Here is a 24,296-nt window from a genome sequence, read left to right as displayed (position 1 = left end):
GGCTATTAAGAATAGCTAATTATACGACCTCATATAATATTATGAATTAATAGTGACTATATATATCTATCTGCCTATGACGGTGAGATCCTGTAACATGATGGTGAGAATGTAGGTAAGGGTATGATAGTACCTTTGACATATGATGGTAATATTACTGTGATTATTTATATATTTATAACTATGTGCTGCATTTTATGTGTAATTTATCTACAGATTTCACCATAATAGGAAATGGTCCCCATTCGCATCGTCATATCAAGGATCTCTACGAGATGTGCCTTTTATCTTTGTATGTAGTTATTGAGTCATTGACTAACGATGGAGGTGTCTGGAATATTTCAAGCAAGAATTATGCATGGCAATTTTTTATAAGAAGCCAGATTCCCAGCTTGATTCTTGATCTTTTTTCATTCCTTCGTCATGTTTAGTTTTCTTGTCGTACAGCTATCCAATAGAATATTGGCTTGAACATCTTCAGATCCAAACTGTAGACCTTGATGCGGTTAGCGCCTAGTATTACGTGAATCATGGCTAATTAACTAACTTAACTTACCAGAATATCTACTGGACAACCCCTATGGTGCGACGCACGAGGCACCATTTGGCCTTTGTTGCCATAGTGTCTAATATGCTGGTTCCAGGAATGGACCTAGAACAGGATTAGACTCCCAAACCGCAGCGAGACTATGCTCAGAAATTTTGTTAGGCTTAGCATAATGTATGCGAGATTTCCTAATCGATTTTTTTTTTCTTGCGTGGGACTTCTTTTATGTAGAACCGGAATCTCTGCTTTGTGATAATTTCAAGTAGGTAATCACTAATTACTCGTGTAGATATCCTGCTTGAAAAGCCTCTTGTGTGAGGCCCCTATTAAACGGTATCTCTCTTAGGTGAAGCGTCTCCTAAGCGACATGACTGGGCGAGATTGCTCCTGCGCGAAATTGGTCCTATGCAATAGTTATGCAGAATTATCGGTTCATGCGGTCCGCCATAGCCTTGAAGTCAGCCTCGCGTTTAGCCCAGTTGAACCCCTCATGACAAACTGGATGATGTTGGTGCTATCAGTCTAGCCCAAACCCCAAGAATTGCTTTGATCTGCACACTGGAGCCGATCCTATCTATTTCTCGCCAAGCGTGTCAACAGTGAAACGAAATTCTTCATCTCGTACTTTGTCTTCAAGCCTCATCGTTGAAGCCATGGGTGAGATTCTTGGTATTGTCGCGAGCGGAATCGCGGTAGCTCAGCTTGCCCAGGCCACGGGAAGTGTTGTTCTAAAGCTCAAGCAGCTCTGGAACGAAGTCGAAAATACCGGGAACACTATACATGACCTGATGGATCAAATTGACTGCCTTGATCCTGCGTTGTGGGAGGCAGAGCAAATATTCAATCAGAATATTCTTCCTTCCCATGTCTGGGATGATACAGCGGCAAAGAATAGCGCCAGATATTGCCGTATTGCTCTACTGAAGTTAACAGGCATCGTAACCGATTTATCCGCCGAGATAGACTCGGCAAAGCGACGCCAGAAGAGTATCGGCATCATGAAGGTTCTCCTGAAAAGGAAGCAATTGGGAGCTATAGAGAATAGATTGGCAAACGCTGTGAGAATTCTACAGGTAGCGCAAAGTGGCTACTTAATGTGAGTGTCGTACGACTTTCTTTTATTACGGAAGAATCGATAGCTCTGTCGGCTCTTTTCCTCCAGACGATTCAATTGACCAGTTGCAGTGCGCTGAACAGGGTGCAGCCCGACCTCATAGCTGCGAAAGTCGTTTCTATGCTCAATCCGGGCTCTAGCCACAAGGAACTCGCTTTTATAAGCCATGATTGGAACCCGGGTATTCACCACAGCGAAGACAGCGATCCCACTGACAGTCCGCCTCGACAATCGCGAAAAATATTCAAGACGCAGGTCAACGGAATTGGATGGTGGAAATCAAGATTAACCACCAAACGATTGGCTTCGAAGCGCACGGGGAACAACAGTGTCATTGGCTTCCGTCCCCCATTGTGGCTCSCTGGGKGGATGTTTGCTTGGGACTTGAATGTTCGCAGGTCATACGCTGGCTGGGATGCGAATCTTCGCATATACTCAATCAGGCCACGTGGCTTAGAGTGTTTTCAGGCTGTGCAAAGAGGAGATATCACTAAGCTTAAGAAGCTGCTGATGACCAGAGAAATGACGCCTTTCGATCGGGACGATCTCGGCTGGACGCTACTGCATGTAAGCTCGTCATCTAAGTAGCAATGATAGAACAGCGTTTGCTAATATGCCGTTTTACTCAGTATGCAGCGTCTTGCATGAATGGGGAAATGGTCAAATTTCTGCTCGAATTGGAAATTGATCCCAACGAGACCAGCGACTCTGGCATGTAAGTACTTCACTACCGCGATAACAATCCAATTGATTTATCTATTATGCGACACATTGAACATCTATTCATGTTACTCCACCTAAAATCTTAATTGAATATGTCTCTGACTTGTATGCCTTGGCCAGGACCCCTGCAGACCACATATTTAAGTGGACGGACTTCTCGACCGTCCCCTCAACGACAAGACTACTCAAGTTTGTCAATGACATCAAAAGTACTGGATTTATCCCAGAAGTTAGACCTGATGTTGAGGTCGGGCGACAAGCTTGCAACTGTCCTATTACGCCAAACTGGGAGCAGTTTCTAGCGATGCAGCCTCTAGCTTGCCCTAGACACATACAAACTAGTCTCACATCCCGACTGACCAAGGCGCGTGCGCTTGTTCCTTCTCCGAGTAAGATCCAATATATGATGTTCTTGTTGGGTCCTGAGTGGTACGATGATCGACGAAACATATGCAATATCGTAGATACTGAAGCGTCCCTAATACACACGGCATCGGATATTATGTTTAGGTTAGAGGAGTGTATGTTTCGAAACCGGTTATCGGAGGATGAGTTTCCCAGGTGGCTTTCTTTTGCCATGGAAGTCATTCAGAATTGTCAGGATCTTCATGTGCTTGAACGGCGTCAATCATGGGAGACGCAATTTATGTGTCATATACACGATGAAAGCCGCACATTTACTCCGCTTGTTCGTATCATCTGCAACTACACTAATATACACGGCCCATCCTCTTGTATGAAAGCCATTCGAACTTGGATCCGCATGCTGAAACAGACGGGCGTCGATCTCTGTGAGTACGGACAGCGCGAGAACCAGCTACTTCATGAACATCATCTACAGACAATGAGAGATTTCGAGTGGTACCTAAAATTCGAATATTCCGGGCGTCGTCCTGATGGGATATGGCGTCTTCTGGGATTCAAATTTGGTCCAGACGTGGAAGATTGGGATATATGGTGGAACGAACCTACAGACGATTTTACTGGGGACTTCTGGGCACTGGTTGAAGATCCACCTATCCATGTTCCAGGAGAATGGATTGAGACGGAACCCTAATCCAATTGTCAAACATGGCTACGGAAATCTAGATTACGAAGAGATTGAAGATTGCCAGGCAGCCCGCTGATATCTCTCTAATATTGCGCCTCTTACTGTATCACAAATTAGCGGACTGAGTAGAATATCTAATAACGTGCAATTCAACTGAAGACTGAGTTCTGTACTTTACCACTTGCCTCTTAGACATCCTGGATAACAATAAAGCTGCTTCTTCGCTTCGCTCTTCGTCTCTATGGGTCAGTGCTTGTTTTGCATCATCACAGAAAACGGTCAAGGAAGGATGATCAAAAAAGTAAGGCAATAAATGTGGAGACATTGTGGAATGCGGAGTTCTAGACCTTTAAGAAGCCATATATCTTCTTATGTATAATTTTTTAAGTTGAGAATACTAAACAGAAATACCAATTATCTTTTGATATCGCGTCGCCAATCATTCCATGGAGGGATGCTTGAATATCTCCAACGATTTTCAGAGTGGCTAGATGGAATGACAGATTTTACTATCATTAAGTGCTATAAGGGCTTGATGATAGCTCTCCTCGAATATATTGTATTGATGCGAACAAATGGTATTGTTTATGTAGGGTTCAAAAATAAACCAGTTGTCACGGTGCCAGCCTGATACGCCTGCTTCTACCTGTCATATCAGGTATACCTCGCCGGGAAGCTTAGCTTCATGCCCATTACTGACTTACCACAATCCCGAAAATTCCCAAAATCGCTTGGGGGTAATAACTTTCCATCAGATCACTCAACGAATCTGATATCCGACGGATTGACGGCTTGATTTGGGACTGATCCCGAATGACTGGTAACCGGTATCCGTTACTAACCTAACCTATACTGCATGACGATAAGTAGAAAGTTATCACTGAAAGATGTCTTAAATTACCTTACGTCATAGTCATCACGGGTCATATCGAGGTAATGATAGCTGTACGGAGGCAGTGAAGTTGCACCGCGGACTAATCCATGTACGATGCGGAAACTACACCCAGCCCCTGACGCTAAATGACGGTGAATAAAATGTTTAGCGATATAATCCAATAATAACAACGGCTCTTCATGGAACTCGGCCACGGGATTCATTTGCGTAACAGAGCAATATTAAATTGGGTTAGTCGCCAAGTAGTCGATATCATATCTCATGTCAAGCAACTCAGGTCCCTGGACCTAGCACTTGATCGTAAAAGTAAAATTCGTTGTTTGGCTAATAGGTATATAATCATACTTTCACTAGTCGATAATCAATCAGTAACCCGTTGAAAATTCCTATTGAATGAATCTGATTCTCAAATCCAGCATGTCAATGTGGGAGTTCACTCCAATATTGCTCTCAGTACATCAGTCTTCACGTAATCGGCGCAGAAAGGGAAATATCTGTTCATATCATGACCCAAAAGCCGTATCCGTGTTCTCACTCCGCTCCTCCGACAAATGGAGCTCTTGATCAGGATCAATGGGCGCCAGAAGACACGCAGTTCAATCGACCTAATGATCACGCTTGGGCGGCAGAAACCTCAAGTTTTGTCACGATAAACTCTCCGGGAACGTTTGAGTCTCACTCCCTTTCACTATCTCCACCTCAGCACCCGTACTCCTCATATCAGCAGACCTTTTTTGACATGATCCCGACATCAACACCGACAACCCCCTCGACAATTTCGTTGAATGACCAAAATCATTCAACTACAGCCGACAGAGGGGGTTATCAAGAACCTTTGCCTCCATACTCCAGCCTAGCCGCGGAACCGTCTTTGCCAGAGGCACATGTATCAAATCGACATGAGGTTAACTCAGGGAGCCTCAACTCAGGGCACGCCAACGATTCTCACATTCGGCAATCAATTTTCAGAACTGATCCTGTGGACAGCGATCACGACAATCAGCGAAAGCCTTTGTCAGCAACAGCTACTCCTACAACCCACTGGTTTTTCCAAAACAAAAGAATATGTCTTCTTGGGGCCTTCGGTATTGTCCTCCTGGGTGTCATTGCTGGTATCACTTCCGGATTTGTGGGAAAGCATATCTCAAGCAATGATAACCACCAATCTGCTGAAGATAATGCAGTATCTACGACTGTAGAAACAACCTTGTATATTACCAGCACTTCTTTCCCGCTACCTCCTATCCCGCCAGGCGGCCTATAAAGGATCTTGTCTACAACTAGTAACGAATCAACAAAATAAAAACGCAGATGCTTATGAGACTTTTTTAAAGAGGTGAAGTAACTTGATAGCATCCAATCAATTTGTCTTTAAGTGGCATCTACTTTTTCCTTATGACTTATCAGCTATTAATTATTCTAGATTAGGGGGGCATGCTGCATCTTGGAAGGTCGGAGTCCACCTACTGAGAATACAGCTCACTTCCTTGAAGGGATCCAAAATAACGATATCACTCTAATTCCTTGAGTGGTGATCCGTTTGCTATTATAAGCTGATGGGACGCAACGGCAGTGGCGTATCAATCTTGACAGGAGGCGTACCTCCATCTAATGGTCTTCTCTCTCAGCCAGTCCACCATATGTTCGCTGGTTGTGCTGCTGTCTGTGGGTTGAAAATGTGCAAATGGTCAATAAGCAATCCGGGGTGTATGTGCTTCATAATCGTCTTGTTGAAGTATGTTCTCCTGAGTGTGGATGTTCGAATGGTGGAAAGGACAATGGATGTCTTGGTCGAGCCAAAAGTGATGAATTGACACCCACTCTCAAATCTTGTGGGAGAGAGACCGGCTTGGTTGAGTTCACTCTCCAATTAATCGTGCGGCGAGTTGGATTTGTAATACATGTTGGATGAAACAGTTGTCGGCATTGAGAGAAATCACCATTCCCCTGAATCGCCTGGAAACATAACCCTTCAATCCCCTGTTTGCAAACCGCACATATCGATCCATTTAGTTGATGATAATGTTGAGAGCAATATGGTTGATCGTTGAATACATAGAATTCTGCTGTCCGAAACGGGGATCGACACGTAGAGCAAACAAAACAACGCTTATGATATCTTCCACTGAGCTTTCCATCAGACGAAACGACTGCTCTGGTCGTTATTTTTAGTCCACATCCTTTACAGGACTGCTTGAATGACTTTACTGACTCATTATGGGCTGACTGCATCATTTGTTGTTGGAGGAACTTTCATCTCGATAAAGTAACTTTTATAGATTACTGCTGATCTTGGCCGAAGCATTAGATATTGGACAGGTTCGTGCAAGCAATATTTATGTCCTTCCGATATTAGATGATCGCGGGTACAGTGCTCGCTGGCTGATTTCTCCTCCGCAGTGCCATATTCAAATAGGTTCGCTTTAGACTCACAATGTTGATAAATCATTGCCTAGGAAAATCCAGATAAGGAGTGGCACCAGTTACCTCAAAAATTCTAGTGTAGTCGTCAGCTTCTGGAGACACCCGAAATTTTAGGGTTTCTGGCACCAGGTCAAGTGGCTGGCATTAGACGTCGCCGTTGGCGAATGCTCGACTAGCGGGCAAATCTCCTGGTGGTTCCACTATATCTTGCGTTAGCACGCAAGAACACCTGGGGCTCACTAGTTTTCTTTTGTTTTACAGTTATTGTTCTCGATAGCCACGACTACCGGATGACTAGAGATTCTCGGAACATCAATTCGCAATGCTGCGAAAGTAACCATTATGGTGCTAGGTAAGAAAAACCATAATGGCGTCTTTTCTTTGCAGTTGGCTTCGTACCACATGCATCCGTGATTGGTATTAAGGCCTCATCAATGACAGAAATACACTAACATATCTGTTGCACTTAGATCTGGGATACAAGCGCCTACGACTGGTTTAAGGTGGATCTTCCGCGGAATATCTTTAACTCCAAGGTTCAACCAGGTGAGTTTAAACAACGTCTCTGCATTTACTCTAGCTATCTATTTCATTTTTAAAATTTTCATAAAAGCCACATCCAATCCGTCGGGATTGCCAACAGAACGCTGTTTGATTGCTGATCGACGTTAACGTGATGCACGAGTAATCCGCGCACTTGGAGATCACATTATAATCTCCATCCTCCAATTTCACAGATCGATATCTCCGCAATCAACAGAAGTCTGGCTCTAGAATCTAGTATAGTAAGTTATATACGGTCATTTTTGCCAAATTTACAGCCCAAAGAGATTTTGTTGAGTGGTTATTAGGGTCTTCAAGATTTCGATAAATTACGGGGTAATTTTCGATACGAACCCGTTGAATAGAATATTAGATCTAACCTAAATGATGAAGCTTCTATTATTCTGTATATTATAGCATGCCTTTTAAGGTTAGGATCTCCCATTAATACCGAATGATGCATAAAATAGGAAGCTAATACGGTACTAATATCCGTGTCCACTAGAAAGGGCCTTGTTTTGTAAGAATTTAATTCTAACTGGATAGGGAAGCCCTACAAACATGCATAGCAACATGAAATGGAGGTCAGTATAAAGGTTTTGATTGATAGGATCACTGTACACGTAATTTAAGTGTCAAAGTCTGTTTCTATTTCATGAGACATTATGCAAGTTCTCTGTCTCATTGAATACAGATTGAGGCCGTTCTGCTGGGAATCGCTGATCAGTAACCTGGATACTTGATCTCATATCCTTGAATGAATTGAGCAAGTACGCAATATCAACTAGGCAATATGTTCCACACCGATAGAGCTTGCATCTTGGCTCCTAATGCTGCTGGATGACTCGCTTAACGACTACGTATCGTGGAAGCTCTAACTAATCTGTGGATCTTCCATTACTGGTACGCGTAATTCTTCCATGGGGGAACTGTTATTTTTAAGTCATCCTCTCATGTCGCCTTGCTATATAATAATGAATACACTTTATTCTTCTTCTGGTAAGCTGCATACCATTGAACGCTATCCTTCCTCATGACATATCGTCGAGACCCAGACAAATGAGGCAGGAGAAAATTAAAGCCAGTGTTAGAATATAGATACTAGAGATAACGAAGTCAATGATAGTACCTATTTTCGGCATGACGCGACTTTCCAATGGTAGATATTCTTCGTCGTATCAAAGCATAGTGATGATCTAAATATCAAATTATTGAGATACGTAGTAACTGACGTGCTGCAGCGCCGGGTATAAAAGGCTACATACAGACCGACCTAATGTCTATTTCGAATCGATTATAGAGCAATATCATGTATTACAGTGTATCGAAAATGTCTTTGGTATTTCTAGAGATCATCTTGCTCTTATGCATTTTGAGCTTTAGCAATGCATCGTCATACAAGCGCGACAACAGGACGATGACCTTCACAATCACGCAACAAGCCAATCCAAACTTTATTCGGAATGCATCTGTCACTCACTTCGCAGATTTGGCACAGTACAATGTTATCATAAATTCAACATATGCTGCGGCTCTAAGTGCCAGCATAGCAGCAGCTGGTGGGCAAACTGGTAGTACCTCAGCATTGGGTCTAGCCTATGAAAGTGAATACGTTTGCCAGGTGACAATAGGCGACCAGGACCTGTATCTGGACTTTGATACAGGATCTTCTGATCTGTAAGTTTAACTTTATATCTGCGACTTTGTCCATCCATCGTAATGACTGAATATGTGCATCTACAACATGGGTGTTTTCCACACTTACGGTTGGCATTGAACAAGTCGGACACGGATTATATGATCCAGCGCTGAGTACTACTGCCACTCTGATGCCGGATGAAACATGGGACATTTCATACGCAGACGGTAGTGGGTGCGGAGGAATAGTATTTAAGGATCAGGTCTCAATTGGTACCAGTACTTCCGTGGATCAGGGTGTGGAGGTGGCACTATATGTTTCACCAAAATTTGCTTTGGATTATTTCACTAGTGGCCTGCTTGGGCTAGCTTTCAGTTCTCTGAATACTGGTAAGTATTCTTGTCATGGTTGTTTTTCTGCGTGCTTTTTTCCAGGAGCAGAGCTTAACGTTGCTTTCTCTATCACAGCAAGTCCTGTGCAGCAATTAACATATTTTGAGAGTATTCTGCCTACATTGGAGGAACCACTGTTTACCGCAAATCTAAAACATGGGGCACCGGGAAACTATAACTTTGGTTACATTGATCCGACAGAATATACAGGCTCTATTGCCTGGACACCTGTGACCATGCCATATGGCTACTACGCATATTGGCAGCTTGACTTGAGCGGATACCAAATCTCTTCTAATCCATACATCGAGACACCCATTAATGGAATTGCTGGTAAGTCATATTTACTTATGGAGTCAAGAGGAAACGTTCCGCTGATTAGATTGTTATACATCTAGATACTGGCACTACACTTCTGTATCTACCAAACGATGTTGTGACGGCTTACTATGCGGCTGTTCCAGGGTCAGTCTTTGATGAAAATGAAGCGGCTTGGCTGTTCCCATGCTCAGCTACATTACCAGACTTTATCTTTGGTATAGCAGAATATCGAGGGGTTGTTCCTGGTGATTATATGAACTATGAGCCCGTGGATGATGTTTGGTGCTATGGAGGTATACAGCCGGATACTGACTTAGGGTTCTCGATATTTGGAGATATTCTGCTTAAGGCACAATTTGTGGTGTTTGATCATTCGGGACCGCGTCTCGGTTTCGCTAACAAGCTTTTGAAGCCGACCTGATACATGATGAAAGCACGGAAGCTGCTCAAAATAAGTAGATCAAATCTGCGAGCAAGGATTGTTCACCTGCACCTATCTAGTGTAAAATCCTTGCCATAGTTTGATATCGTTTTTGAGATACATACGATACGGACTCCAATGTGTTATGACCTTCTGCTTCTTTGTAGACATGTATGCTCTGTACCAACTCAGAATATGTAAGTTCACCCGAACTAAGCCGATCCTTCTAGTTCAGTGCTTAGCATTGAGTGAATCTTTTGGCAAAAGGCTTTCCAGTTAATAATCAGTAACAAGCCCAAAAGCTTCCAGACGAGAGGCATGACTCATTCTTAGAATCATATTATACGCTTACACGCGCCAGCCCCCGACTACTTCTAACATAAGCCTCAAGCTCCTCATCTTGCTCAAAAACCTCTGTAGCGTGAGTATTGTAATAACACCATGACGATAGAGACTTTAGCGCGATACTCAAGCGCTACATACTGCTCAGGACTGATGTACGTAACTGTACAACCTTGAGAACAAGCAATTGATTTTCTCCCACTGCAACCACATACACTCGACATTATTAAATTGACAATTTTGAGACACTCTCGACATGTCAGGAGTAATTGTCGGGTTGATATCTCTATATATCATAATGATTGAATATAGATGCTTCAGGCCATGGAGGAGAATGAAGCCGCAGTTTTTTTCGCTTACACAGAGCCTACCCTGTGATCTAACGAGGGTGAGTATGTTGCCGGCAGGAGCAGTATTTTATGATCAGGCAAAAGGTGCCATCCGCATCTTGCACCAGGTAAAGTGTCTGAATGATGTTTGGATGACGATTCAAGATCGAGCTAGTGCTAGATACTGTAACTTGATTCCTACACGTATCATACAATTTCAACCTAATTATCATCTAACTTTGAATGGACGAATGTATGTGAAATCTCTTCAATCAATATTAAAATAGGCTTTAGTAATATCCAGCATATATCAAAGTACATGAGTTCTTCCGGGTAGCAGAGGTACATCGAAAAGGCAATATTGGTGTAATCGAAAGTTTGTAGAGTCCCATGTCGATACCTAGTGCAACACCAATTTTAGCCCAGGGATTAGGCAAACAAATGCTGGCAGCCTCCAAATGTATTGAGATACTGATGAATGACAAGCAAGTGATAAGAATAGAACAAAGAGTGTCGGGCCATAGAGGCATGTAAGAAGTTAATAAAAAGGGAGGAACATAACAAAATAAGCCCGAATTGCAATCAAGATTGTAAGGATCTTGGTGTTGAATAATACCCTCCCAATCAGGAACGGCGTTTGCGAGAACGCGATATCGAGAATTAACAGTAACCGAGATAACTGCAGACAGCGCTAGGTTGAACGTTATTCTCTATCAACTCGAGCCCTTTGGCCAAAATCGTCCCGACAATTTTCTCACACTCGGATGTGGCGTTGGAGGCGACCTTTGAACAGGCTGAGTCAACTTGTTCAGATACAACAGTCGTAGTGCTATTGTCCTTGAGAGCTGCGAGACCCAAGTCCACAGCATCTTCACAAATTTCACACTCCCAGGCGCTCGAGCCAGCAACTAGTATGGTAGAATTCAATATTAGCTCAAAGAACTAGGTAATGAGTAGGAAGAAAACATATCTTGACATATTAAGGGGAATGTGAAAACGATGGCCAAAAGTACATACCAACAATAATAGTCTGCGTGAGACCGAGGAGAACAAAGAGCGAGGGGATATGCATATTGAATGAGGAGATGATAATCCGGTTTTATATTTGCTTTGCTTGATGAACCGAATAGAGAAGTTTGTAGTTTACACTGGTAGGGTTCTATACACACCTTTATATATGCTCATCCTTGAAAGGATTTGCGTGCTGTGTCCATTTTTAGATCTACCGGACTACTGCAAGGTACAATCCATATCAATAGATCACCCACGTTATCGATCAATTGCTCAGACTAATATAAGTCTAATCATGGAGTAACATAGTTTGTTATTCCATGGCGTCTTGTGCGTTGGCTGTGACAGTTATGAGGGTCGTAAATCAAAGCCCTACCAGATCACTAACTTTTATTCAGCGCAGGCTGGCATTGTCAGATGTCTTCAAGGCTATCAGGTGGGTTGTTCCGCGGAAGAACCAAGTTTAACATGTTAGATCAGGAACCACAAGGTCAACGGTATTGATAGCGGATCCTCCCCTCGCAAGCTAACGCTATTTAATATTGATGACGAACACATGCGTAAACACTCAGAAAACTGATTACTGGCCGGACATCACTCAGGGAGTTGGCTCAAATGAACGGCTCTACGGAGAAAGCGAGACTCACACTGAGAGAGTATTGGCTGGTATCGAGAAGACTCAATCCTAAACATGGCCTTAATCTCACACCTGCAGGTATAGGCATTCAGCCGGAGCAACGACAATGAGACCATCGCCTGATATGCAGACACAAAGACGCTACTACAACTGCCGATGCTACGACTGCTAGTCGGCGAGGAGGATACGTTCGGCCATTAACTTTTGGCAGGTTATTGATCAGAGAGGTGAAAAAAGAAATGGTGAAAAAAGAAATGAGAACCCAGAAGTTAGAAGGAATAGAGAATTGTTGTACAATAAGTTGCATAATCAGCTTGACAATTAAATAAACGTTAATACAGTCCATGGTTCGTTTACTGGAACCCTTCTATGCAAGCCAGGGGACCAGCTGTCAACATCCTGGATCCCCGTTGATCGGCGGCATAGTTTGCCTTGAGCGCCCGGTAGCTTCGTTAGTATGATTTTTACATGGTTTATTTGCCAATCAATTCTGCCAGTCATATTTGCTCACCACGCTAATATTTAGTATGGTGACCTCCAGCTTCAATTACAGCTTGAAACCTAGCCTGCATGGACTCTATCAAATCCTTGAGAAATGGCTCCGGTAAAGCATCCGAAGAAGCGCATACAACCTCACGTAATTTGATCATAAGCGATGTGGGACTCTGTCCAGAGTCGCTGCCGTCACAGTGCCGAGGATGAATATCACAAAGATATGAAACGCTATCAAGGAAAGAACGGTATAGTATAGCTCTTTAAGAGTATATCTTTTGCCATATCTTTTGCCAGATCTTTTGTCCTCCCGCTCGACACGATCGACACCTTAAAACGGATCAAGTCCAAAAAGAATGTTCGCATACTCAAACAGCTGCACATTTTCATCCGGCATGGCCGCAGACGTGGCCGCCATTGCTCTTGGAGCATCCGGCGCTCTCCCCATATTCAAATCGCTCCCCCTCAACATCTTTATTGGCTCCCAACCTGGTTCCTACAACTCGGCCACTTCTTAATTTTCTTAACCGATAAAACTCCCCAGCACGATACATTGATTTCCCCCGGGACTTCATAGCTCGATATTTATTTCTGCTCAGCTTCTTCAAAGGAAGAGAAGGAAATGGAATTGCATAGAAAGTGAACAACTCATACATGCAGGGATCCTCACCAACCATATCTTTGTGCTACCTCACAGAAAAGAATAGCCGTGCACCTAATGTACTGTAATAACTTATATTAATCAACTTTATAAGTAAGCCAATCTGGAAAGTGTCTTTGTAAATGGAGCAATGGTCCCGAGCCAATCGAAAGTAATATTCAGGCTGCGCATATTCTCATCTTAATACCTTGGTAGTATCACAACAGTCAGTAGCACTGCGATACCAAGATAATTGAGCTATCTTCACCTGTCAATTTCAAATCAACCTCTGTGAGGCTTGTCTAATCGAAACAAATGCTCTATACAGATAGACGGTAGCATCGGAATCGAATGACTATTTGTGGGATGGGGGTTACGCAATGCCATCTTCTATATTGACATTTTGTACAAATCTCCGAGATTATCATGTAGACACTGCAGCGCGTATCTACGGCATGGCACCGAATAACCAGAATGGTCAATTTATTGAAATAATGAGTGGTAAGTCATCAAATTTAGAAAGGTTGAACCAATTAAACATGGTCCACTCAGCGTGTCTTTCGTCGTCGGCACGGGTTAGCATCTAGTGCCATTTTCATCGTTGAATGCTATCAAAAATCTCTCGGCGATATGAGACACTTGAAATTGATGGACTTCTCCCTAGAACAACGATCTATGTCCTCATGAACCTCAGCTATTATCATGTTCATATAGTAGATCCTGAAAACGCATATCCTTGAAAGGGTGCAGTGAAAAATAATATAGATCAAAAGTAATTGTTGATGAGTCCAGATTCTCGTTGCAATACTACACCAATGATTGTACTCCTGCGGGAAGCATTGCTTTTCTAGCGTATTGTGGCTCACGGCGCACGGTGCTAGGGTTATCACTGATCACTAGTTTAATCGTCCAGTGGCAGTCGCATTGGACTCATCACTCAGCCTCGCACAGCCTTGTCGGGCTATATCAGGCACCTTCCTTCAATCGACTCAGCTCCTACTTTTAGAATTGCTCTTTAAAGTCACCAGTTCATCAATTCAATCAAATCTGCTAATAGAATTTAGCCACAGTCTTCAAAAATTTACATTCCGATACTACTTATACTCATTGTTGTACGTACAAGAAGCTCCCAAGGTCACCACATTTTGAAGCCTTCATGTTGCTGATAACCAAGATGTCTAAACACACCAGAAATTCGTCTATCTACTCTGACCCAGCGACGATTACCTCGACTCCGACAAAATCGTCCAGCTATTTTCCTATCCCATCTGCTTCCTTCCATATATGACCAGGTCCGCTAGTCCGGTGCCCAATGCACATGCTCTGCGACACTTGAACCCAGCTGCCCTAACGTATCTTCTTCAGCAACAGCCATACGGAATGAGTAAGTAATATGTCGTATTGTCAAGTGCATTTTGAGGCATGTCCTAATTGAAGTATGTGATAGATGTGTCGAGTAAAAATAAATTGCTCCAACAACAAGCGATGGTCAGACAGCAGCGAGCTCTCCAGCAGCAGCACTTAGCGCAACAGCAGCAGCACCATGCAGGCGGTATACCGGTCTCGATGCCTGCGGGTACACAGGGCCTCAACCAAGCCCAGTTATCCGCTATGCAGAACCCCAACATAGGTGGCCCGGCGGTCAATATGATGCACTATCAGCAACAACAGTTACTTGCCATGCAAGCTCAAGCCCAAGCCCAAGCCGCCGCTGCACAAGCCCAAGCCCAGGCAAACAACCAACAGGGCCAGCATACACCGCAACAACGAGCTCCCAACGTACCTCGCGAAAGCGTCACTCCCCAACACCAACGAATGGATCGTATTATGCAATCCAATCGCACGAACAGACCGAGGATTGCTGTGAAAGCCACTATATCTGAGGATTTGTCAGGGAAAGATGACCCCAAAGTTGCCAAGCTACAATATCTTCAGAAGAAAAATGCAAAGCTTAACGGATTAGATATCCATTCTAATAAAGCGCTGCCTTCAAGGAGTCGACAGCGCAGTCACGGTTTGAGTCAGAATATAGCGCATGGAGGTTTGTCAAGTACAGGCTTGATGGAGTCTTCGACGGCCACAATCCCGGCAAAATCGAGGACGCAACATTAAATTAAGTATAAATGAATTGGAAGACACCATATTGCAGGAGATACTCAAGCAATAAATAAGATTTATTTTGAGGCGGGGTATCAGGAATTTCGAAAATATCGTCGAAGACCAGCATAATACACATCATATTGTGAGGAGAGAGTTGAATGGATATAGTAATTGGAGTCAAGGTAGAGAGGGGATTGTAACGCAAGTAGTCTCGTGCGTGGTTAGAAGAACAACTAGTTTAAAAAGGAAAGGCGCAGAATTCATCAATGTAGCTATCCAATAAATGGTATGAACAGATCTCCCCCAGATCGAAAGTGTAAAAACCAAACCAAAAGAGGCTAGTTTCTGCGGGCCGAGAAAGACGCTACCCGCAAATCAGAGAGGTGCGTGGCATGTATTTCTACTATGAATTCCTAGCGTATTTGGGTGGGGCGCTCCTCCGGGACGTTTACGTAGTAAACCCTTTCTCACTCCCTTCGGTCCTGCCGGAGGACCTCTCGATAGCGAAAGCGTTGTATTGCGATAACGCGAAATCGTCCCTTCTGAATCATGAAAAACCTTCCTTACCGTCTCATTACTGAGACCTGAGACAGGGGCTTGGAATAACTGACGAATATGGACTAGCACTACCTTGGCTACAGGGGTTCAAAAACAATCGAAATGAGTAGAAGCGCGCACTGGTTTTGCAATCAAGTGTAAAAGGTATTGTTCGATATGATCCCATAATCTGCAAAATACCCTAGCTATTGGTATGCTACCCTATCAACAAGTTGTGTAAAAAATACTTAACCTCTGGAGTTATCACTGCGAAACACATTAGAACCACCGATGAACGAAAGCTGCAAAGGGCAGAATTTCAAGTATCACGACTGACCTTCACGAAGGGAGATAAAGGAAGGTTTAGACTTTCTGTCATCTCTCAACTCCAAAGTCATAGCCTGTGACGGTAGGCAGGACAAGAAATAGCTCAAGACTTTTAGCCAGATTTGAATTGAAAAGTCAGTTTTATCCCCTCCGTGCCTCCTATCATAGGTATACACGCCGATATCGGTATTCCTCGACACAGTGTAAAGCTCTAGTTCTAAAGCCTGAAAAGTCGAGATCAAATTGCGCAAAACTGAAACTGAGTCCTGTAACTGGGGTAGTATGTCTGCCATACTCGCGATAATTTTCTGTTTCCTCCACACTTGACAAGGTTTATAAGTATTGGTTAACAGAGAAGATAGGATACGGTGCCTGTCCTTTCGATATGTCTCGTTGGGCGCTTGAATTATGTAACTGGGATGAAAACCTTGAATCACATGAATTGTACAACCATAAAGTTGTACAATTTTTATTTCTCGATTTTGGGCTTTTTGAACATTTGACGAGAGGCTGCGAACAAGAGTATGATGAACAACGGGTTCAAGCCATTTAGGCGAGTTCTGCGCGAGGCATTGACAAGAAATGACCGTTTCCAGCTTATAAGTTCTGAAATACTCGAGCGTTAAGTCTAACGACTCTCGTAAGGCCTTTTCCTGATCTTCCAGCTTTAAGGACTTCAACCATATTTCTGTAATGAAAGGAAATGTGTTGATGGTGCGTATGTCCTTGGCTCCGAGTCCGAGCGGTTCCAGGATCTGGGTGAGCCATTTGAAAGTCGGTGCATTGGCAACCAGCTTGTCAAAAGGCAGCTCTTCATTTTCAGGCGGATTCTGAAGAAGTAACGCGGGGATACATAGTAATCCTTCCAGTCTTTTGATGTGGTTATTGAGGTATTCCTGTGGCCGGTTCCATCGTTCAACATATGCTTGGCATCTCTTGACGAAGTTGCAGTCAGTTGGTAAAGTGAATCTCTCAGCATGCACATCACTTTTCAAAGAAGGGATCTATTCTTCCTCGATGAAATTACTAATGCTCTGAGGACGTCCTGAAGGAATTGCCTCTAAGAGCTCCGAGAGGCTGTCTAGTCCAGGCATTTTGGAAAGTGCAACTTGATAGCATATATGGATGTGGCAGACAAAAAGAGCCTTTCAGTGACTTATCCATTTGGTATGGTTATTATATCTTTGCTCAGCTTTTCTTGACCTGTGTGTTTCCGCAAACGTCGGCAATGTTGTTTAAATTTATCTATAGTATGGACCGCGACCAGAATCTCGATGCGGATGTCAACCCAAAATAGTGGCTAGCCGCCGTTATCTATATCGTTACTAAATTTCTTGTCTGTCAAAAATCTCTGCAGAGAACGTTGCCTGTATTTATGCTTGTTCTCTATAAATACAGGCAATGTGACCCAATATCCTGGCTGCTTTTAGTCATAATCTCGACTAATACGTAGGCCTAATGCAGCATCGCAGACGTAACATGTATTGACGAATGAAGCATACTACAATATCGATGCGCAGATCAAAACAACTAATCCAGTGATACCTGCGGAACTTGGTATCTGAGAAACAGTGCCCATGGAATGGGAAGTTGGGGAGGAGCCCGAGGACGCTTTTCTCTGAATTAGTCTCTTTTCAGTTGAAACAGATAAAAGATGCGATGGCCTCTTAACTTACAACTAGTTCTCGAAGTATTTAGCGTCGTAGTCGTTGCTGTAGTACTGGATGATTCAGGATATGCCGTAGTGCTGGTAGCACTTTTACTTGTCCCGGATGTTACAGTAGTGGTGTCATCTCCCTTAGCAACAATACTGAAAGTGTCCGACTGGACAAGCAAATCATTATTGGAAGTATCTTTAATCACGAACCGAAAGCCGGAGCTGATAGTGCACAACTAATTAGTATTGCCTAATTCTGTCATCCTGCGGCTGGCTGAAATTCCATACCTAGGTACGACGTCAACTCCGTCAAAGCTGTAAGATCCAGCCGTTGTGGAGACATTGCTTGCGATTTCAATGCTAACACTTGGTAGCCGGTCATCATTGATCAGGTACAAATTGAAGTTCGCTGGATCAGTGCTGTTTATATTTCTGCGCCTCAATATACTGTATAGTCACCAATCAGAGGATCGGTTTTTGCACTCACCTGTTGGACGACCATACAATAGTAGTCTCCCGGGAAGTGTCGAGTTCAGATCCCCTCGCCGGCGATGTTACTGACAGGCCTTTTCACATTGGTGGAATCAGTACCATTATTTGATGGATGAAGAGGGAAGGGGGTTCCGAAAATACATGATACAGAGGTACCGAAGATAATGGCACTCAAACGAAGCGCACTGATCATGATGGCAAAGTCCAGGATTCTATTAATGTCATATAAGACCTTTGAGCATAAATACTGACAGAATTTGATCTTGCTTTGTCTCAGTAGAAACTCAATGCGAAGCCCAGTTTCCGTGATACTTTGCTTTTGGTTTTACTGCCCATTATCCGTACATGTCAATGGTATTTATAAGGTACAATTACAACAGGTATGAAGGTGGAGGAACGCCCGCAGAGAAAGTTATGATTAAATTACTCCTATGTCAGGAACAGAAGAAATGAAAGGCATACGCAATTTCTTCAATGTCAAGGACGTAGATCATCTTTGATCTGCATCCACCATAGTTCTTGGCCGAGATATCTTAATCACTCCGCGGAGCAATCACAGGGATAAATGGAATCCGAAATTCATGAGCGACTGCGACTTTGTTCCGGGTAAGACTGAACAGACCGAAGAGACGTGGTCCTCGACAACTCGGGCAAGTACCGGTAGTGATCGGCGAAAAAAAAGTCCTCCACAAATAATACCAGAGGTTCGCAAGCGTCCCCTATAATATATATAGAGAGCAGTTCGTTGCTATCGTTGGGGTGCCTACTATTTCCTGCATCGGTAACTGTGGAGTTACGTCTCGTAACTTGGATAACAATGGTTTCTTCAGGCCTTAAAAGTATACGCGATTTAAGCGGCAGCTGGGTTATGGTAAGTCTACAGATTTGCTATTTAAGCGAATGCTGCTGATTCCTGGTCCGTGAAACAGGATAAGAACCGATCCTCCAACCTCGATAGCATTTTGAAACTGGCAAGTATTCAAATCGCCCGGCACCAAGCTATCAAGCATAAACTAAGGAAAATCTAGCAAGGAATCTCCTGGATGACAAGGAAGGCGGTCGCGGCAGCAACAACGACATTAAAGATCACCATGGGCTCTGACACGGATGGGTCTACTTCTATGAAATTAGAGCAAGCCTCAGGAGGTGTGAAGGGCGAGCCGGAGAATCGCCAATTAACGTGGGCCGAGTTCGAGCACAACGACACCCTCTTCGGACCTGTCATAATCCGTAGTCACTATATCGCTGGGACGAGATATTTGGATAAGGGATTTCGACCAATTGTTGAGCTTCAGACCACGGCGGCTGGTTCGGACGTAAGGGCATTTTTGACTGAGCTTATTGGCACGGACCTGGAAGCTGAAAGTGAACATATGACCGTGGAGAAGGTCTTCATTCATGACTTTGTGCGTAACGCCAACTCTGGATGGACGGCTGAGCAGGTAGGCGTACCGAGAGTATCCTTATTGTATCCGATATACTCACTCCATGAGCCTTAGATCTGGGCTTTAGAAGTCATTGGCGAGGAGGAATTCTTGACACGCAGGGTTGTGGTTGTGAAAAACACCTCTATTGAGCTCGCTCAATTTTTTTACAGACGTGAATGATGGCGCAGGCCGTTAAAGTAAAAGTTTTGGTCCAGGCGAGTAGGTTTTGATTCCTTCAAAAAGTATCGATCTATAGCGAGAATTCGCGTTAGCTTTCAGGAATTAGTGGTCTGCCCGATGGAAAATCGTCGGATCAGTAGTGACGGTGGATTGTCTAGTGTGTTTTGCAAGTAGTACGTGCTTGTTTGCATGCGACCAAGGCTTAGATTAGCCAGCTTTATCTTCGCTTGGCCGAGGAAAATCGTCAACTTTCCTCTGGTTAGCGCAATATAATCTAGATTCTCCATATGGCCAGGTCCAGCGATGGGTCGCTGTAGTCCGAACGCGGTCCACGATTAGAGCAGGGTGGAGACACCGGCTTCGCCGCCTAGGTGATCCACGAAGAGACAAATGAGATGGCTAAAAGGGAAGACAAAACGGGCAAGAAAGGTATTCAACAGCTGCCGCATGGTATTCATGGAAGTGGACTCGATCATTATCGCTTGTGAGTTGGAATTAGAATGGGCGGACTGTGCTCATTGAAATCGGAGAACGACTATATAATAATATCTTGCGGCCGACATTTCGCACTAGTGTAGCCCCCAGCCATGTTCCAAGACCGTCAATACCCATGAATGCAGGGGTCTTGCTTTGACAATGTACTTTGAGCAGAGATAATTCCTCTGTTCTACTAAGAAAATACACGGAGACAACGATAATAACACCAACATGCCGTTCAGGATCGAAGTCGCTAAAGATGAGGACTTGCACGAGCTCATGCAAGTCTTATGGACATGCTTCGAAAACCCACCTCAAGGGATCCTACGCGTCTTCTTCCCTATTCTCAACGCCGACCGAGAAGCCAGTCTGCTCGCGGCTAGTGATGGTCAACGAGACGAATACAAAGAAGCGTATCCCGAACTGATCTGGCTCAAGGTGGTAGACGAGCAGACGGGTAAGATCATTGCAGGCGCAAAATGGTACTTTTATCAACGCAATCCATTTGCCGCAGGTCCCGGGGATACCGACGGTCATGATCCGCTGAGTGAAGAGGCCGTCTGGTATCCTGAAGGAGTTGGAAGGCAATTCGCTACGTTGGTGATGCATGCTTTCGAAAAGCCGAGGGTTGTGATGGGTCAAAGACCTCACTCATGTAAGTTGTCTTTTCTTAAACAAACTTTTCCTATGTCTATTGTACCATGATGTTCCGTTTTAACAACGCCGATTTACGTCTCCAGACCTCAACATTATATTCACCCTGCCTGACTACCAGCGTCAAGGAATCGGACGAGCAATGCTTACATGGGGCCTTGCAAAAGCTGACGAACTCGGCCTTGAGTCATGGCTTGATGCCTCCGTCTTTGGATTCCCATTATACCAAAGCCTCGGTTTCCTGACATATGGATCCAACAACATTAGCGTCGGAATGCCCGAAGATTACACTGAGCAACAGCAGACTGAATGGGAACACTACAAGAAGATAATGTTGCCCGTTGAGCATGCTGTGATGTGGCGGCCAGCAGGAGGTAAATTTGTCATTGGTGAGACAGTTACGCCTTGGTTCCATTAGGTCCATCACCGAATTTCTCTCATCTCGTGTTTGCTGCGGGACCATGTCGTTGGAAATTCCATGTATCACATACGCCTGGTGGCGGTGTCGATCACAAATTATGTTCTTGAACTTTAATTAATTGAATTGGGGGGCTGGTCGGGACTATTCCAATTGGTGAGTTGTGGTGCGCCAATGATTAATAGATAGTATTAAGGCATGGAATACAGCAACCAATTCCTTTGTCCTCTCTTTCTATTCATGGTGAAAGATGTAACATTCATATCGCAATGAGCAGGGGGGGTGGTCTGGAAGGATTACTACGGCGATTACCCATGTTACTGGGCACCGTGGTGAGCGAGTAGAAAATCATTGGACTTGTGCGAGTCAAAAAGCAAGGACCCTTGGGAGGAAGTGTTACGTAAATATCCATTGTAGTACAAATGTCGTAGTTCGTAGGCGTGAGTTTAGTATCAATCAGACTACAGGGTATTGTAAATAATTAAGGAGCTAAAATAAAATGATGTCTTGAGTGAGAGAGGAAAAAGAAAAAAAAGAAGGGGTATGGGAAATCGGCCACACTATATGCTTCTATGGTGCCTGTACAACTCTTATCAATTCGTAGCAATTCTTTTCTGTAGACGCATGAATATTGTCAGCAACATCAAAGATTCGTTTGAACGACGATGAGTCGATTTACTGGCGATACTTGGCTGCCTGCAATCAATGTCATCTGCTGGTTTCTTCTGGTTGTCGCGATACTAGGCATTCTAACAAGAATCGGAACAAAGCTCTGGATATACCGTAAGCTCACCAAAGATGATTATGTGATTATTATATCCACAGTCAGTATACCGGTTGCAAGGGCTTCAATGGCCATCACTCTGTATGAAAGAGACTACGAATTACTAAATTTTCCACTTAAAACCAAAGGTATTCGATATCGCTCAGGCGATCGCGACTTCGACCGCCACAGCGAACGGATATGGCGAACATCTCGGAACCTTGAGTGATGACCAGATAACGGCTGTCATGAAGAGTCAGTATGCTGCTGACATGCTTAGCATTGCCAGTCTTGCAAGTTCAAAGATATCCTACGTTATGTTCGTCCGGAGTATCACCGTGGTTGCGCTGGATCGCAGAATTGCATTAGTTTTCATCGTCATTTTGTCGATATGGGGACTTGTGTCTGTCATAACAGTTGCCTTTCAGTGCCAACCCTTGCCGACGTGGGATTATCTGACAGGTAAATGCTATGATCGGGTGAGTTCTCGCTGAGCTTTCATGTCGGATGCCTTACCAAAGACTGAAAAGTTACTAATGATGAGATAGCAATCATGGCAAAATTTTTTTAGTGTGTCTAACATCATCACTGAGATTGTCATAATATCACAAACTTTGATAATAATCGCCCGGATTCAGACGAGGCTGGAAAGGAAGTTGAAAATTGCTTTTGTATTCGGCCTACGAGTATTGTAAGCACCCCTTCCATACTTGAAGATTCTTCTTTCAGCTTATGCATTGTTACTTTCAGTGTTGTGGCCGCCGCGATTGCTCAGATGGTCGTCCTGAACAAAACCTTCGACGACCCTGATGTTACCTACGCAACTTGGTCAGTCTCGGTCACAAACCAGCTCATCTTGTGTTCTAGCATCATGACCGCCTGCTCGGCACAATTGAAACCTTTCCTCGATAGCTTGCGATCAAGCGGTATGCGTCTTGACGCGATCACTGGAAGCTATCAGTATAAGTCACAAAGATATCACGGCTACGGTTCACATCGCAACCGATCCACAAACCACAGCTCTAATATTGCGTCGCAACAACACTCGATCAATCTGCGCAGTCTCACTGGAAGACTTGCGCACCCAGGGAATGAGCTAGGAGTAAGCAGCGAAGCTTCCGTCTCTGCATCGAGGCCCGCACCAGACKGGGACGAGGTCAGTGCGACAAGCCAGTCCCAAATTATTCGAGAAGTGAGGACGTTTACAGTCACTGAAGAGCGTCGTCGCTCATCTGACGCCGATGAGATTCTATAACTTCTTACAAATTGTTACTAAGTGCATGGACAGGAGAAATTAATCGTGTATATGTAAGAATGGATGGTGAAGATATAGAATTTGATAAATTGAGCTTTGACATCTTTTCACGATACCATATAGTTTTGATATATAATTGTCTCTTTTCAAGGTTAGTTATACTTTCATCCAGTCCCTGCGAGAACGATGCCCTAACTCGGCCAAAAATTGGTCGAGCTACCCAGGTACATCCTAGACCACAAAGCACAGGGTATCGTAGCAAGGGCAGTCTGATTGCCGTATGTGGTGGGTATGAATATTTTCCGAAGATCTCGACTAAATCCTAAGAAACGGGGAGGTGGCAACGCTTAGAGATTCCTACCGTTCCTGATAGTCCCATGCTACGGTACAAAGAGGCGCCGAAGAACGAACTGCATGATTGGTACTCACTCACAAAGAAAGGCCGCGTGTGTGGAACTAGTCAGAAAGGATTACGCCTTCTCTATGGT

At 43.9% G+C, this 24,296-nt stretch overlaps 5 protein-coding genes across 5 annotated transcripts; 4 read left to right on the top strand and 1 right to left on the bottom strand.

Annotated features, from left to right (window-relative positions):
• Positions 1–1,200: 1,200 nt before the first annotated feature.
• BHQ10_004437 (uncharacterized protein) lies at positions 1,201–3,441 on the top strand (the record flags this gene model as incomplete). The annotated part of the gene is made up of 4 exons (XM_040876802.1): positions 1,201–1,643; positions 1,733–2,228; positions 2,291–2,376; positions 2,505–3,441. The coding sequence occupies 4 exons, from the start codon at positions 1,201–1,203 to the stop codon at positions 3,439–3,441; spliced, it is 1,962 nt and encodes a 653-aa protein (XP_040732941.1).
• A 5,186-nt stretch (positions 3,442–8,627) lies between these two features.
• BHQ10_004436 (uncharacterized protein) lies at positions 8,628–10,070 on the top strand (the record flags this gene model as incomplete). Its single annotated transcript, XM_040876801.1, has 4 exons — positions 8,628–8,974; positions 9,216–9,325; positions 9,404–9,661; positions 9,727–10,070. 4 exons carry the CDS (start codon positions 8,628–8,630, stop codon positions 10,068–10,070), a joined length of 1,059 nt encoding a protein of 352 aa, XP_040732940.1.
• Positions 10,071–11,401: 1,331 nt separating this feature from the next.
• Positions 11,402–11,813, bottom strand: BHQ10_004435 (uncharacterized protein; the record flags this gene model as incomplete). Its single annotated transcript, XM_040876800.1, has 2 exons — positions 11,402–11,649; positions 11,759–11,813. The coding sequence occupies 2 exons, from the start codon at positions 11,811–11,813 to the stop codon at positions 11,402–11,404; spliced, it is 303 nt and encodes a 100-aa protein (XP_040732939.1).
• Positions 11,814–15,006: 3,193 nt separating this feature from the next.
• BHQ10_004434 (uncharacterized protein) lies at positions 15,007–15,633 on the top strand (the record flags this gene model as incomplete). The annotated part of the gene is made up of 1 exon (XM_040876799.1): positions 15,007–15,633. The coding sequence occupies one exon, from the start codon at positions 15,007–15,009 to the stop codon at positions 15,631–15,633; it is 627 nt and encodes a 208-aa protein (XP_040732938.1).
• A 4,092-nt stretch (positions 15,634–19,725) lies between these two features.
• Positions 19,726–23,808, top strand: BHQ10_004433 (uncharacterized protein; the record flags this gene model as incomplete). Its single annotated transcript, XM_040876798.1, has 7 exons — positions 19,726–20,076; positions 20,613–20,725; positions 20,961–21,373; positions 21,459–21,746; positions 22,746–23,032; positions 23,192–23,244; positions 23,304–23,808. The coding sequence occupies 7 exons, from the start codon at positions 19,726–19,728 to the stop codon at positions 23,806–23,808; spliced, it is 2,010 nt and encodes a 669-aa protein (XP_040732937.1).
• Positions 23,809–24,296: the final 488 nt, after the last annotated feature.

This window comes from Talaromyces amestolkiae, assembly GCF_001896365.1.
Source record: "Talaromyces amestolkiae strain CIB chromosome Unknown scaffold7.1, whole genome shotgun sequence".
Lineage (NCBI taxonomy): Eukaryota > Fungi > Ascomycota > Eurotiomycetes > Eurotiales > Trichocomaceae > Talaromyces > Talaromyces amestolkiae.
The sequence above is the reverse complement of the archived record's forward strand: the minus strand, read 5'-3'. Positions and strand labels throughout refer to the sequence as shown.